Source organism: Dasypus novemcinctus, chromosome 7 (assembly GCF_030445035.2).
Source record: "Dasypus novemcinctus isolate mDasNov1 chromosome 7, mDasNov1.1.hap2, whole genome shotgun sequence".
Taxonomy (NCBI): domain Eukaryota; kingdom Metazoa; phylum Chordata; class Mammalia; order Cingulata; family Dasypodidae; genus Dasypus; species Dasypus novemcinctus.
The window spans coordinates 69,383,804-69,401,057 of record NC_080679.1 but is presented as its reverse complement, the minus strand read 5'-3'; the positions used below and the strand labels follow the sequence as shown (position 1 = coordinate 69,401,057).

Below are 17,254 nucleotides of genomic sequence, written 5' to 3'. Positions count from 1 at the left end.
CAAAGTTAATATTGATATGTGGATTTTCTTCATTCTTAAAACATACCTGTAATTTTCACTCCTTCCTTTGTTTCAGCTGGGACCCCAACACCAAATTCATTTTCTCCGGAGACTCTGAAGTAGTAAATAGCTCCTTCTTGTAAGTTGGTAACTTTGTAGGAGAGGCGATTACAATTGTTGGTCACAGAGACCCAGGCTTTCTTACTGGCCTCACGTTTTTCTATGTGGTAATTCTTCACTGGTGCTCCACCATCGTTTTCAGGAACATCCCAGGATAACATTGCAGAGTCTTTGGTTACATCTTGTACAGTAATATTGGCCGGAGGACCAGGGGAATCTAAAACTTTGACAACTAAAGTCAGTGAAGTGGCACTCAAAATATTCTGAATTGTTAATGTGTATTTTCCAGAATCATTTCTGTTGGCATTTTCAATAGTAAGTGATGTACGAGAGTCTGTGGAATCAATATAAGCTCTAGTGCGGAGGTCAGTGTCTGGCTTACTCCACAAAACACTGGGTACTGGTCTTCCTCGGAAGGGCACAGTCATGGTGAATGAGGCTCCGGCCTTGACAGTCAAAGTCTTCCTCATGTCACTGTCAAGATCAAATACAGGTTCTTCTTCTCTTTCCTTTGCTATTTGGGGATCAGAGTTATCACTGGGATCACTAGCACCAACCTTATTGACAGATTTCACTCTGAAAACATATTCAGCTCCTGTTGTGAGTCCACTTACTGTATATTCTGTGCCTCTTAAGCTCTGAATAGCAGTTGTCCAGTCAGTTTCATCAGATTTTTTGTATTCTACAGAGTATCCAGTTATTGGAGCCCCACCATCAAATAAGGGCTTAACCCAGCTGACAGTTATATTTGTCTTGCCCGAGTCCACAATTTTGGGTTTGGATGGAGGCGATGGTAAGAATACTGGATCTTCTGCCCGAATCAAGGGAGAGGTTTCACTTGGAAGGCTTAGGCCAGCAGCATTTTCTGCATAAACCCGATATTCATATTCACATCCTTCCCGAAGTCCTGTTGATTTCACTCTCAGATCATAAACTGGTTTTTTGTTTACACGCACCCATCGTAGACTGTTTTTCTCTCGCCTTTCAATTATGTATCCAGAGATATCACTGCCTCCGTCACTCTCAGGTCTTGACCAGCACAGTGTCATGAACTCTTTGGTCACAGATGTTATTTCTAAAGATGTGGGTGGAGTTGGAACTGTAAATGGATCTAGTGCCTTTATAGCCACACTCTCCAGGGACTCACCAACACCATATTTATTAACACCAGTTACTCTAAATATGTATTCATTGCCTTTGAGTAACTTGGTTACTTTACAGAAAGTTGTCCTTAACTCTCCTTCACATATTGTCCATGCAAGATGGCTTGTTTCACGTTTTTCTACAATGTAATAGTCGATATCTGCACCACCATCTTCTTGGGGACGTCCCCAGGAAAGAGAGCATTTCTCAGAAGTGAGGCCACTTATTTCAAGTGGTCCAGCTGGTGGGCCAGGCTTATCAAGGACCTTGCAATTAACTGCCACAGACCGTGTCCCTGCAACATTCTTCACTGTTAGTACATACTGTCCAGTGTCTCGTCTTATACAGTCTTTAACTGTTAACAAAGTATTAGAGTCCGTTGAGACAATTTCTGTTCTTGCTCTTTCTTCAATTTCTATACCATCCTTGGCCCAGGAAATTATTGGCAGAGGTCGCCCTGCAAAGTCTGCATTTATCTTAAGGACTTCTCCAGCTTTGACGACAATGACATCTCGGAACTTGACATCCATCATAATTCTTGGAGCCTCAATATCATCTTTAACTGTAATAGGTCCAGTGGATTCAGATGGTTCACTAACTGAGTCAGCAGCATTCCTTGCAAAAACTCGGAATTCATAACGCTGGTCTTCAGTAAGTTCAGTTACTTCAAAGTATGTCTCTGGTACGTTAGTAAAATTGCATTTCAGCCATCGGCCATCTGGTAGTTCTCTACGTTCAATAATGTAGCCTGTGATTTTAGCTCCTCCATCATAATGTGGTTTCGACCATTTGAGTGACACTGATTTTCTTGTGATATTTGTGACTTCAGGTTGTCCAGGAGGATCACAGGGATCTCTTGCAGGGACTGGCTCACAAGATTTACTGCATTTACCAATTCCAGCAATATTCTCAGCATATACACGATACTCATACATCAGTCCTTCATCAAGGCCAGTGACTTTCATTTGAGTGTCGGCAATGAGGATTTTATTTGCTTTTGACCAAAGAATGCTGCTTCTTTCTTTATACTCAAGATGATAGCCAATTACCTGACTTCCTCCATCATTAACTGGTACTTGCCAGCTTACAATCATGGTAGATTTTGTGGCATGCACAACTTTAGGAGTACCAGGAGGACCTGGGGGACTGAATGGATACTCTGCAACCACAGCTGAAGATTCAATGTAGGAGCTCTTTCCATAACGGTTTTCTGCACAGACACGGAACTGATATTCACTTCCTGTTATAAGACGAACTATTTTAATGGATGTTCTTGCAACTGCCTGTGAAACTACTTGCCATGTTGTAGAAGTGGTTTCTCTCTTCTCAACGATGTAATTGCTAATTTGGCAGCCACCATCATATTCTGGAGGATTCCAAGAAATGGTTACATTGTCGCAACTAACTTCATCAATATGTATAGGACCTGGAGGTCCTGGTTTATCAAGGACAATTACGGTAATAGATGCTGTTGTAGATCCAGCACTGTTTGAAACACATAATTCATAATTTCCAACATCTTCCCTTGAAGCATCCTTAATAGACAGTGATGTTACAGTCTTTGAAGAAGAAACATTGACTCTGGTTGTCTCTTTAAGAGTCTGACCATCCTTTTTCCAGTTTACAGTAGCTTGAGGTCTTCCTTTAAAAGGAACATCAATCTTAAGTTGGTCTCCAGCCTTTACATTGAAAGTATTGAAAGGAAGCTCAACTGAAGGCTTTATTTCAATATCTCTCGCAATTACTGGCACTCCAAGTTGTCTTGGATCACTTTTTCCTTTTTCATTAACTGCAGCTACCCTGAAGATATACTCTTCTCCTGCAGTTAGGCCAGATATAGTTGCTTCTAGAGTCTTAACTTGTGTGCAAGTGCTCCATTTTTCACTCCCTTTAGTCTGCATTTCAACTACATAACCAGTAATTTTGCTGCCGCCATCACTTTCTGGTTTCTCCCACTTAATTGTAGCAGTATTACGGGTCACATCAACAAGAGTTACTCTCCCAGGTGGGAGGGGTGGTTCAGATACTTTAACAGGTTCACTTGTTTCAGCTGGCAAACCAATCCCATATTCATTGCAAGCCAAGACTCGGAAGTAGTAAGAACATCCTTCTTGTAGATTTTCAATTTTAAAAGTATTCTTAGTGCAATTGTTTGTAACAGTAGCATATGCTTTTCTTGTAGTTTCTCGTTTTTCAACAATATAGTTTGTAATCTTAGCTCCGCCATCAATAAGTGGTGGTTCCCAAGACAATGTCACTGAATCTTTCTTCACTTCTCTTACAGTCAAATTCAGAGGGGCACTTGGTGAGTCAAGAACTCTGACATTAACAAAGGCTGTTTTGGAGCCACTGTTATTTTCTAATGTCAGATTATACCGACCACTGTCAAATCTGGTAACATTATCAATCACCAACATTGTATATGAGCTAGTCACCTCAATCTGGGCCCTCTCAGTGAGAATACCTTCAGCCTTTTCCCATTTAACTTCAGGTTCTGGTCTACCTTTGATGGTGACAAATAAGCGTAAAGTAGCACTTGCACGCAGAATGACCACCTTTCTGAGATCAGCATCAAGTTCTATTTCTGGTGGCTCTACCCTTTCCTGAGCTATGACTGAACCAGGTATAGTTGCAGGCTCACCTACACCTTCTGAATTGATGGCACAAATACGGAAGTTATATTCAGTATTTTCTTTAAGCTTAGTCACTGTGAACTGCTTTCCTTGTAACCCTGTTGGGGGAGTGCAAGTTGTCCAGTCATCAGCAGTGGCTTCTTTAACTTCAACAATATAGCCTTTTACAGGTGCACCACCATCATAAACTGGCTTATTCCATGCCAGGGATACAGAAGATCTGGAAGTGTCTGTCACTTTTGGATTGCTTGGTGGACCTGGTGGATACAAGGCATCACATGCTCGATAGAAAACAGATGGTTCACTAGGTTCACCCACACCAGCTGCATTCTCAGCAGCAACTCTGAATTCATAGGAATGGCCTTCAGTAAGGCCAGTTACCCTGAATCGAAGATCTGTTAGTGTTTTCTTGTTGCACTTTGTCCATCTAATGCCTTCTTTATCTCGTTTTTCAAGAATATAGCCTTCAATTTCAGCACCTCCATCATCCACTGGACGTGCCCATGTTACTACCATAGAATCTTTGGTGATTGCGGAGACTTCAGGTGTTGAAGGAGGACCTGGTAGCTTATAAGGATTACATGCTATAACAGGCTCAGATTCTAGGGCCTCTCCAGTTCCATATTTATTCACAGCCATGACACGGAAAATGTACTCATTACCAGGGAGAAGTTTAGTGACTTTGTAGTTAAGGGCCTGTACCTCAGTTGAAACCTGGGTCCAGGAGAGTCTGCTTGTCTCTCTCTTTTCAAGGATGTAATGTGAAATATTAGCACCACCATCTTGTAAAGGTGGGTTCCATGCCAGGTAACATTTTTCAGCAGTAACCCCTGAAACTTTCAGAGGTCCTTCAGGAGGCCCTGGCCTGTCAAGTACCTTTACAGTGATTGGTATAGACTTTGTGCCACCAACATTGCTGAGTTTCAGTATATACTGTCCCCCATCAGTCCGTATACAGTCTTTGACAGTAACAGTTGTTTTCTGAATAGTAGATTTAATTTCCATCCTAGCAGCTGTTTCTTCAAGCTCTTTTCCATCTTTTGACCAAACAATATCAGGTATAGGTTTGCCACGGATATCAGCTTCAAGAACAAAAGTCTCTCCTGCATGAACAATGATGACATCTTTATATTTTGGATCCAGGGAGGCATTTGGTGCATCAATTTCATCTCTGGCAGTAATAGCACCAGTACTTTCTGATGGTTCACTGAAGTTGTCAGCTGCATTTCTTGCAATTACTCTAAATTCATATCTTTGGTCTTCTACAAGTCCACTCACTGTGAATTCAGTTTCAAATACATTGGTAAAGCTGGCTTTCATCCAACGACCATCAGGTAGATCTTTCTTTTCTACAATATAACCTGTTATTTTGCTTCCACCATCATAGGCAGGTTTTTTCCATTTCAGTGTGACATTGTGTCTTGTAATAACAATGGCTTCTGGGCGACCAGGTGGGTCACATGGATCACGAGCAACAAAGCATTCAGATACTTTGCTAGGTTTGCCAATACCAACAATATTTTCAGCAGAAACTTTGAACTCATACTCAAGGCCTTCATCAAGTCCAGTTGTTTTGAACTTGGTGTCTTGAATGGGGGTCTTATTTAACTTGACCCATAAAATGCTGTTCTTTTCTTTCTGCTCAAGATGGTACCCAATGACTTTGCTACCTCCATCATTTACTGGCTCATGCCATTGTACAAGCATTTGATCTTTTGAGATTGATGTTACAAATGGAGTTCCAGGTGGCCCAGGTTCTTTAAATGGATATTGTACAATAATTGGTTTAGAATCCAGGGAGGTACTTTTTCCATATCTGTTTTCAGCAAAAATTCTAAATTGGTATTCAGAGCCTGTTTTGAGCTTGGTTATTTTAATTGTTGTTCTTGCAACAGTAGCTGATACCATATGCCAAGTGGTGGTGGTTGTATCTCGCTTCTCTACAATGTAGTTGCTTACTTGACAGCCACCAGTATAAGCTGGTGGTTCCCAAGATATGATGACAAAGTCTGCACTAACTTCATCAAACCGAACTGGTCCAATAGGAGGTCCAGGCTTTTCCAGAATTATAATGCTGAGATTTTCTGTTGCTGTGCCTGCACTATTTGTTGCTGTTATGGCATATTTTCCAAAGTCGTCTTTGTTACTTTCTTTAATGTGCAGAATAGTTGAGGTAGCTGTTTCTTCAACATTTACTCTTGTTGTCTGTTTAAGAGGCTCACCATCTTTGACCCAAGAAATTTTAGGCCTTGGTCGGCCTATGACTGGAATTTCAATTTTAAGGTCTTCTCCAGCTTGGACACTATATGTATTAAATGGTAACTTAAAACTAGGCTGTATAGTCAGGTCCTTGGCTATGACAGGAACACCAAGCACTCTTGGATCGCTTTTCCCTTTCTCATTGTAAGCCTTTACACGGAACTGATATTCTTGACCAGAACTCAAACCAGTAACAACCGCATTACAGACTTTGGATTCGGCCACAACACTCCATTTTTCAGTTCCTTTGGGCTGCATTTCAACAACATACCCTAGAATTCTGCTACCACCATCATGTTCAGGTTTCTCCCACATAAGCGAGGCACTGGTTTGGGACACATCAGTGAGAGTAACCTTCCCAGGTGGGGAAGGAGGTTCTGCAGCTTTCACAGCATCAACAGTTTCCACTGGAACACCAACTCCAAATTCATTCTCAGCCATAACTCTAAAGTAATAAATGGCTCCTTCTGTAAGATTCTCAACTTTAAGACTTGTTTTGCTGCATTTGCTGCTCACATTAGCATATGCTTTTCTGGTTGATTCACGTTTGTCAATAACATAGTTTTTAACCTTTGCACCCCCATCAATGAGGGGTGGTTCCCATACTAGAAGAACAGAATCTTTTTTCACTTCTTTGACTGTCAAATTCTGTGGTGGTCCTGGAGTATCAAGAACTTTCACAGTTACAAAAGCAGACTTAGATCCACTACTGTTTTCTAGTTTGAGAATGTATTTTCCAGCATCATTCCTGTCACAGTTTTCTATTGATAGTTGGGTATAGTTTGATCCCTTTTCAATTTGGACTTTATCTGTGAATTCACCTTCCTCTCGAGACCATATGATCTCAGGTATTGGACGACCTTTAAATGGAATGTGAATTCTGGCAGACCCACCAGCTCTTACAATGATTCCTTTCCTTAATTCAGAATCAAGGTCAAGTTCAGGTGCTTCAAGTTTATCTTCTGGTTTCACAGTACCAGGAACTGATGCAGCTTCACCTAAACCAACTTTGTTGAGGGCACAGACTCGTATTTTATACTCTTGGTGTTCAATGAGTTTTGAAATTTCAAATCGAGTGACTCTCAGGCCAGTCTGTGGAGTAACTATTTGCCATTCTTCTTCATCAGCTTTACAGAGTTCTACTATGTATCCCAGGATCTCACTGCCGCCATCATAGATGGGTTTACCCCAAGCAAGTGTAATTGAATTTTTTGTGGTATCTACAATGTGTGCATTGGTAGGTGGGCCAGGTTTAAATATAGGATCACAAGCCTTATAGTACACTGTAGCTGGACTTGGTTCTCCAACTCCTGCAGCATTTTCTGCAGAGACTCTGAATTCATATTCATGATCTTCTGTTAATCCCATGACTCTCAGCCGCAAATCTGTAATGCGATGTTTATTGCACTTTATCCACCTAATGCCACTTCTATCTCTTTTCTCTACAATGTAACCAGTAATTTCACTTCCACCATCACTATCTGGACGGTTCCAGCAGATGGTCATGGAATCCTTGGCAATGTTTGTGACTTCCAAACTTTTTGGTGGTCCAGGAAGCACAAACGGATTTTTCATAAGTACTGGTGCAGATTCCAAAGGTTCTCCAACACCGTATTTGTTGACAGCCATTATACGGAAAACATATTCATTCCCTTCTAAGAGTTTGGTAATTTTCAGAGAATTGGTCACAACTTCTGAAGCAACAACGGTCCAGGCAAGTCGGCTGGTTTCTCTCTTTTCAACAACATAGTGAGAAATGTCACTGCCACCATCTTGAAGTGGTGGAGACCAAGTTAAAGTGCATTTCTCAGAAGTGACTCCAGTAACCTGGACTGGCCCTTCTGGAGGTCCTGGTCTATCTAATACTTTTACATTTACTGGGAATGACTTAGACCCTGCAACATTGGAAGCTCTTAAGATATACTGCCCACCATCAATTCTAATGGCATCCTTTATAATAAGTAAAGCCTTGAAATCTGTGTTTTTTATTTCACATCTAGCAGATTCTTCAACTTCCTTTTCTCCTCTCAACCACTCAATGGTAGGTAGGGGCTTTCCATGGACATCAGCCTCAAGCCTGAATGTTTCTCCAGCATTTACCACAATAGTGTCTCTGAATTTTGGATCCATTGAAATTCTTGGGAGTTCAACTTCATCCTTGGCAGTTATTGGTCCAGTACTGTCAGAGGGTTTACTTATTGTACCAGCTGCATTCTTTGCAATGACTCTGAATTCATATCTTTGATCTTCGGTAAGACCTGATACAGTAAATTGAGTTTCAATGACATTTGTGAAGCTGGCTTTCATCCACCGACCGTCAGGCAAATCACGTTTCTCTACAATGTAGCCTGTAATCATACTTCCACCATCATATGCAGGCTTGGTCCACTGCAAAGTAATCTCATTTCTTTTAACCATTATTGCTTCTGGGGTTCCTGGTGGGTCACAGGGATCTCTGGCTACATAGCATTCAGAATTCTTGCTTGCTTTGCCTACACCAACAATATTTTCTGCATAAACTCTGAATTCATATTCAATACCTTCTTCAAGATTAAGTGCTTTAAACTGGGTGTCATGAATAATAGTTTTGTTGACTTTTGTCCACAAAATACTATTTCTTTCCTTTCTCTCAAGGTGGTAACCTATGACTGGGCTTCCACCATTATTGATTGGTTCATGCCACTGTAGGACCATGGAGTCTTTGGAAATGGCAGTGACAAATGGTGTGCCTGGAGGGCCTGGTTCTTTGTAGGGATATTGAGCTACAATTGGATCAGACTCCAAGGCAAAGCTCTGTCCATATCTGTTTTCAGCAAATATTCTGAATTGATATTCTGTACCAGTTTTCAGTTTGGTCACTTTCAGAGTAGTTCTAGCAACAGTAGCAGAAACAACATCCCATACCGTGGTGGTTGTATCTCTTTTTTGGACAATGTAGTTGGTGATTTGGCAGCCCCCTGTGTATAATGGTGGGTTCCAAGATATTGTAATACTTTCAGCACTGACTTCATCAAATTTGACAGGTCCTTTTGGAGGATCAGGTTTATCTAGAGTTATAATTTCAATGGATGCTGTTTTCTGGCCAACGACATTGGCAACTGTGATTCCATATTGTCCATCATCATCCTTGTGAATTTCTTTAATACTGAGCACGGTGAGGTCTGGTGAATCGGTCACATTGATTCTTGTGGTTTGCTTCAGTGGAAGACCATCTTTAGTCCAGGTAATGGTTGGCTTAGGACGTCCAGAAATAGGCACTTCTATTTTTAAATCTTGGCCAACCTGTATACTGTAACTGTTGAATGCAGGTCTTACATCTGGCTCAATGACCAGATCCTTGGCAACTATTGGAACTGCAAGGGACCTAGGATCACTTCTCCCTTTTTCATTCACAGCAACAACTCTAAAAAGATATTCTTCTCCCTGAGTTAGGTTGGTAATGACTGCTTCAAGGGACTTTACTCGAGCACATTCTGACCATTTATCACTGTGTTTAGCTTGCATCTCCACAATATACTGAATGATTTTACTTCCACCATCATGTTCAGGCTTTGTCCATCTCAGGGAGACACTGTTTCTGGTGACATCATCCACAATTATTTTTCCTGGAGGTTGTGGTACTTCAGCAACCTTAATTGGATCAGCAGTATGTGCAGGAAGGCCAATCCCATACTCATTCTCAGCTGTGACTCTAAAGTAATAACTGCAACCTTCTTGGAGTTGATCTATTTTCCAAGAACTCTTATGGCAGTTTGTAACAACAGCAGCATAAGATTTTCTTGTGGCTTCACGTTTCTCAACAATGTAATTTTTAATTTTGGATCCTCCATCCAACAAAGGAGGTTCCCATGTAATTGATACTGAGTCTTTGGTGATTTCTGTGACTTTCAAGTTAACAGGTGGACTTGGTGTGTCCAGGACTCTCACAGTAACAAAGGCAGACTTTGTTCCACTGCTGTTTTCTAATGTGAGAGTATATTTTCCACTATCATATCGGTTGACATTGTCAAGAACAAGAGAGGTGAAACTACTAGTGACATCAATTATAGCAGCATCTCGGATTTCACCATCCATTTTCCCCCATTTAACTTCTGGTGTAGGACGACCTTTAATCGGAACAAATAACCTTAAGGAGCCACCTGCCCTTATATTTATAATTTTCCTTAGTTCTAGATCAAGATCAATGTCTGGTGCTTCTAATTTCTCTTCAACTATAACAGGTCCAGGGACATCAGCATGTTCTCCAACGCCAGCTTTATTCACAGCACAGATACGGAAGTTGTACTCATGTTTTTCCAACAACTTCTCTACTTCAATATTTGTTTTATTAATTCCAGTTGGTGGCGTGCACATTGTCCATTCACCAACACTCACGTCACACTTCTCAACAATATATCCTTGGATTTCACAGCCACCATCATATATTGGTTTGCTCCAAGAAAGGAAAACTGAAGATCTGGTAATATCAATAACTTTGGGGTTGTTTGGTGGTCCTGGCTTGTAAATAGGATCACAAGCCTTTTGGTAAGCAGAAGGTGGGCTTGGTTCACTAAGTCCAGCAGCATTCTCAGCTGAGACTCTGAATTCATAATTGTGATTTTCTATGAGTCCAGTTACTCTCAAGCGCAACTCTCCAACCAGATGCTTATGGCATCTTGTCCATCTAATGCCATCTTTATCCCGCTTTTCAAGAACATATCCAAGAATTTCACTGCCCCCATCAGAGGCTGGCCTTTCCCATACAACAATCATCGATTCCTTGGCAACTGCTGTGATTTCTGGAGCCTTTGGTGCATCTGGCACTACAAATGGGTTCTTGGCAATTACTGGCTCAGATTCAAGAGGTTCACCAACACCGTATTTATTTACAGCCATTATACGGAAAATATATTCATTGCCTTCAAGGAGTTTTGTAATCTTGCAGCTAAGAGTTTGCACATTGGCATCAACCACAGTCCAAACTAAACGGCTGGTTTCTCTCCTTTCTACAATATAATTTATGATATCACTGCCGCCATCCTGTAGTGGGGGTTTCCAAGCAATCATGCATTTTTCTGCCGTAACTCCTGATACAACAACAGGTCCTTCAGGTGGCCCTGGTCTATCAAGAACTTTGACATTCACAGTAACTGATCTCTCTCCTGCAACATTTTTGGCCTTCAGTATGTAATTTCCACTATCGATGCGTATTGCATCCTTTACACTGAGACTGGTGGCAAAATCAGTACTCTTTATTTCTAATCGAGCTGTGTTTGAAAGCTCATGATCACCTTTTATCCACTGAATGGTTGGTATTGGTTTGCCATAAATATCTGCATCAACCTTGAAGGACTCACCAGCGTGAACTACAATTGTGTCTTTGTATTTTGGATCCATACTTATTCGTGGTGGATCTACCTCATCTCTTGCTGTTATTGCTCCTGTGCTTTCTGATGGCTCACTAAAAACTCCTGCAGCATTTCGAGCTATTACCCGGAACTCATATCTGTGATCTTCAACTAGGCCAGTTACTTCAAATTGAGTGTCAATGATATTTGTAAAACTGGCTTTCATCCAGCGGCCATCAGGTAATTCTTTCTTCTCTACAATATAACCGGTGATCTTGCTTCCACCATCATAGGTGGGTTTCTTCCATTGAAGAGTCACAGAATTCCTTGTGACAATGATTGCTTCTGGCCGCCCTGGTGGATCACATGGGTCACGAGCTACATAGCATTCTGACACTTTACTTGGCTTGCCTATGCCCACAATGTTCTCTGCAGAGACTCTAAATTCATATTCAATGCCTTCTTCAAGGCCAGTTGCCTTAAACTTGGTTTGAGGAATAGGTGTTTTGTTCAACTTAACCCAGAGGATGCTATTTCTTTCCTTGCGTTCAAGATGATAGCCAATGACTTTGCTGCCACCATCATTGACTGGCTCATTCCACTGTACTTCCATGCTGTCTTTGGAGGCAAGTGTTAAGAATGGTGTACCAGGAGGACCAGGAACTTTGAATGGATACTGGGCTATAATAGGCTCTGATGTGAGATAGGTACTCTTTCCATATCTGTTTTCAGCTGCAATTCTAAACTGATACTCACAGCCAGTCTTTAATCTGCAAGCCTTTATTGTTGTCCTTGCAACAGTAGCTGACACAATGTGCCAGGTGGTTGTGGAAGTGTCCCGTTTCTCTACAATGTAATTATTGATAGAACTTCCACCATCATACTTGGGTGGATTCCAGGAAAGAGTAATACTATCAGCTGTCACCTCATCCATTTTAACTGGTCCAGTTGGAGGCCCTGGTTTGTCCAGAACAATAACATTTAGGGTTTCAGTAGCTTCACCAGCTGAGTTGGTCAGTTTAACTATATAATGTCCAACATCTTCCCGGCAGGCTTCCTTTATTGTCAATAGTGAATTATTTTCTGTGCTCTCTGCATTTACTCTAGTTGTCTGCTTCAGTGGCACGTTATCTTTATGCCAGGTTACAGTTGGGGTAGGGCGTCCAATGAATGGAACATCAACTTTTAGGTCTTCACCTGCCAGAACAGTGAAAGTGTTAAACAGGAGTTTGAAGGCTGGTGGAATGAGAAGATCTTTGGCAATCACTGGCACACTCAGTTGTCTAGGATCACTGATGCCCTTTTCATTCTGAGCTGAAACACGGAAAGAGTATTCTTCTCCCTGAATTAATCCAGTTATAGTGGCTTCTGTGACTTTGACTGTGGCACATGTGGCCCATTTGTCACTGCCTTTGCTCTGCATCTCTACAATGTAGCCTAGAATTCGGCTGCCTCCATCATGCTCTGGTTTCTCCCAAGAGAGTGACACACTGTTTCTTGTGACATCCACCAAAGTTATTTTTCCTGGAGGAAGAGGTCGTTCAGATGCTTTAACAGATTCTGCGGTTTCAGCAGGCAGGCCGATGCCATATTCGTTTTCAGCGAGAACTCTGAAATAATAACTACTGCCTTCTTGAAGCTGGTCTACCTTCCAGGAGGTCTTGTGACAATTGGTTACAACAGTTGAATAAGCTTTTCTTGTTGATTCCCGCTTTTCAACAATGTAATTCTTTATTTTTGAACCTCCATCAATGAGCGGAGGCTCCCATGTCAGTGTGACAGATGTCTTAGTGATCTCCTTTACCTTCAGGTCCTGTGGAGGACCTGGTGTATCTAGTACTCTAACATTGACAAATGCAGACTTGCTGCCTGAGCTGTTTTCTACAGTTAGTATGTATTTGCCACTGTCAAATCTGTTTACATTTCCAACAATAAGCAGGGTGTAAGAGCTTGTGGACTCAATGCTAGCTTTATCTAAAGATTCCCCATGTTCCCGTGTCCACTTCACCTCAGGAGCAGGTCTTCCTTTGATTGGAACAAATAGTCTCAGGGTACAACAGGCTCTTATTGTAACAACTTTGCGCAGGTCAGCGTCCAGTTCAATTTCTGGAGGAAGCATCCTGTCCTCAGCCTTTGGAGTTCCAGGAACAAGTGCAGGTTCCCCAATTCCTTCAGAATTCATGGCATAGATGCGGATTTTATATTCCTGATTCTCTATGAGGTTGGTGATGGTATAAGAAGTTGCTTTGAGCCCAGCTGGTGGAGTAACAATTTGCCATTCATCTTCCTCTGGCAGAGCAATCTCAACCATATATCCAGTGATTTCTGAACCACCATCGTAGATGGGTTTATTCCAAGCAATTGAAATGGATGATCTGCTTGTATCCAGAACGCGTGGATTACCTGGTGGGCCAGGCTTAAACACAGTGTCACAAGCTTTATAAAATGGACTGGTGGAACTTGGTACACTAATTCCAGCAGCATTTTCAGCCATAATCCTGAACTCATATTCATGTCCTTCTGTCAGTCCAGAAACTTTATACCTTAGGTCAGTAAGTGTTCTTTTGTTGCATTTCACCCAGCGTTGCCCTGCCTTATCACGCCGTTCCACAATATAATTGATGATTTCACTTCCGCCATCAGAGTCAGGATGACCCCAGCAGACAACCATTGAATCTTTAGTAATAGTTGTAACTTCAGGGTTTTTGGGTGGATCTGGGCGTCCATAAGGATCTACTGCAAGCACAGGCTCTGATTCCAGTGGCTCTCCAACTCCATATTTATTGACAGCCATGACACGGAATATGTATTCATTGCCTTTCAAAAGTTTAGTGACCTTTAGTTTTGTTACTTGGACTTCGGAGGCAACGTTTGTCCATGCCAACCTGCTGGTTTCACGTTTTTGTACCACATAATGCTCAATTTTGGCACCTCCATCATCTAGTGGAGGTAACCATGACAACACACACTTTTCTGAAGTCACTTCAGACACAGCTAAAGGTCCTTCAGGAGGACCTGGTTTATCAAGAACTCTGACATTGAAAATGTGCTTGGCAAAACCACCAGGATTGGTTGCTGTAAGAATAAAAGCACCACCATCCCTTCTTGATGAATCCTTGTTTATCAGATAAGTAGAGAAATCTGCAATTTTTATTTCTAATTTTCCTGTCCCTTCAAGCTCCTTTCCATCTTTGGTCCATTCCATTGTGGGAGGTGGACGACCTGAAACATCAGCTTCCAACTTGAATGCTTCACCTGCTTTTAATATAACTGTCTCCTTATATTTCACATCCACCATTATCCTTGGTGCTTCAATGTCATCCCTGCATGTAATGGCATCTGATGGCTCAGATGGTGGACTAATAGCACCAGCAGCATTTTTGGCAATCACACGGAATTCATATGCAGCATCTTCTGTTAGGCCACTGACTGTAAATTCATTTTCCAAAATGTTGCTGAAGTTGGCCTTCAGCCACCGTCCATTAGGAAGGTCTCTCTTTTCAACTATGTAACTAGTAATTTTAAAGCCTCCAGTATATTCAGGCTTAGCCCATTTAAGTGTTACTGTGTGTCTAGTAATATTGAGAGGAACCGGTTTCCCAGGTGGATCAATGGGATCCAAAGCCAACATAGGTTCAGATGGTTTGCTTGGCTTGCTCTTGCCTGCCATGTTTTCTGCAATCACTCGGAATTCATAAGCAATACCATCTGTAAGCCCACTTGATTTGAAAATATTGCCTGGCACTAATGCTTTGCTCACAGTCTGCCAGAGAATACCATTTCGTTCTTTTCTTTCAATGTGATATCCTAAAATGGGGCTTCCCCCATCAGAAAGAGGCTCGTGCCAGCTAATTGTCATAGAATCCTTGGTAACTGCAGTTACCTGAGGGGTACCAGGAGGCCCAGGAACTTTAAATGGATAGTTTGCAACTACAGATGCTGATGTGATGCCAGGTCCAACTCCATATCTATTTTGAGCTTTTACACGGAATTGATACTCCACTCCAGTAGTAAGGCGAGTGGCTTTATAGGTAGTGCGTATAACAGTGGTTGCTAATTCGACCCATGTAGTACTGTCAGTCTGTCGCATTTCCACTACATAGTTACTTATTGGTACGCCTCCATCATTCTCAGGTGGGTCCCAGGAGAAGGTTACGAAATCAGATGAAACTTCATCAAATTTGATTGGTCCAGTAGGCGGCCCTGGGATATCATGGACTTGAATGGTAATGACATCACCTACCTCTCCTACAATGTTCCTTGCTGTTAATGGATAGGGCCCACTATCACTTCTTATACACTCATTGATATTTAAAATGGTTGAAGTTGCAGTATTTTCAAAATTAACTCTCTGAGTCTGTTTAAGAATTTGGTCTCCCTTTTTCCATGTAACTGTAGGCTTTGGTCGACCAAGCACTGGAATCTCAACTTTGATGTTGTCACCAGCTCTGGCAATGACCAATTTCTGATAAATGCCACGGAGATCCAATTCTGGAAGCATTGTCTGCTCCTTGACAATGACAGGTCTACTTTCTCTAGGTGCACTTCTTCCAGCACTGTTCACTGCCATCACTTGGAAGGTGTATTCCTCCCCTTCAGTTAGATTCCTAACAACACATTCTAACCCCTTCACAGTTGTGATATGGGTCCACTGGTCAGAGCCTTTTCTTTGGGCTTCAATCACATAGCCAGTGATCTTACTGCCACCATCATGCTTTGGTTTAGGCCATGCTAGGCTGACTGTGCTCTTAGTTATGTCCATAATATTAAGACTCTCTGGTGGTGATGGTGCTTCAGAAGCTCTGACAGGTTCTTTTGTTTCTGTTGGTTCGCCAATTCCATATTCATTTTCTGCCATCACTCTGAAGAAGTACTCACATCCTTCAGTCAAGCCAGTAACTTTATATGTGCATTTATGGCATTTAGTAGTGGCTGTGGAATAAGATTTTCGTGTTGCTTCACGTTTCTCCACAATATAGTTTGTTATACGTGAGCCCCCATCTATCAGAGGGAGGTCCCAGTGCAGGGTGACACTGTCCTTTGTGATGTCAGTAGGCCTCAGGTTAAGAACAGGTCCTGGTGTATCCAAGACTCTGACATTAACAAAGCCACTTTTCTTGCCTGCAGGGTTTTCAATGGTCATCACAAATTTACCAGTGTCGTATCTGTTACACTCTGGGATGATCAGAAGAGTAAATGATTCCGTATTTTCGATGTTGGCTCGGTTTTTAAGGTTGATACCATCTTTGGTCCATGTTACTTCAGGAGCAGGACGACCTTTAATTGGCACGAATATTCTGATACTGAGCCCTGCTCTAACAACAAGTGTTCTTCGAAGCTCAGCATCTAGTTCGAAATCAGGAGCCATTTCCCGTTCTACAATTTCGATATTTGGTATCATTGCTGGCTCCCCAACACCTGCATCATTGATGGCACTGATTCTAAAGTTGTATTTTTCTTTAGTCTGAAGATCAGGGACAACAAACTCAGTGATCCTGAGGGCAGTCCCTGTTGTATCTTTTATCCAGGTCTCTTCTCCTACTTTTTGGTGTTCTACGATGTAGCCAGTAATTTCAAGTCCACCATCATAATGAGGCTTGCCCCATGCCAAAGAAGCAGACTTCTTGGTAGTATCAGTGACACGTGCATTTGAAGGTGGTCCTGGAGGATCTGAAACAGAAATAAAGACACGAAAGAGTATATTAAAAGTTTGACTTTTTGATAATTTACAAATTTGCCCTCCTAAATGAACTGTGTTGAAAAGGAAAAAGA

General features: G+C 41.8%; 1 protein-coding gene across 2 annotated transcripts in view; it reads right to left on the bottom strand.

Annotated features, from left to right (window-relative positions):
• Positions 1 to 17,254, bottom strand: part of TTN (titin) — a 284,068-nt gene that overhangs the window by 33,566 nt on the left and 233,248 nt on the right. For both annotated transcript variants that reach the window (XM_058300570.1, XM_058300571.1), the window contains one exon: positions 47 to 17,152. In XM_058300570.1, coding sequence (XP_058156553.1) covers positions 47 to 17,152 — 17,106 coding nt within the window. The remainder of the gene's footprint in view (positions 1 to 46; positions 17,153 to 17,254) is intronic.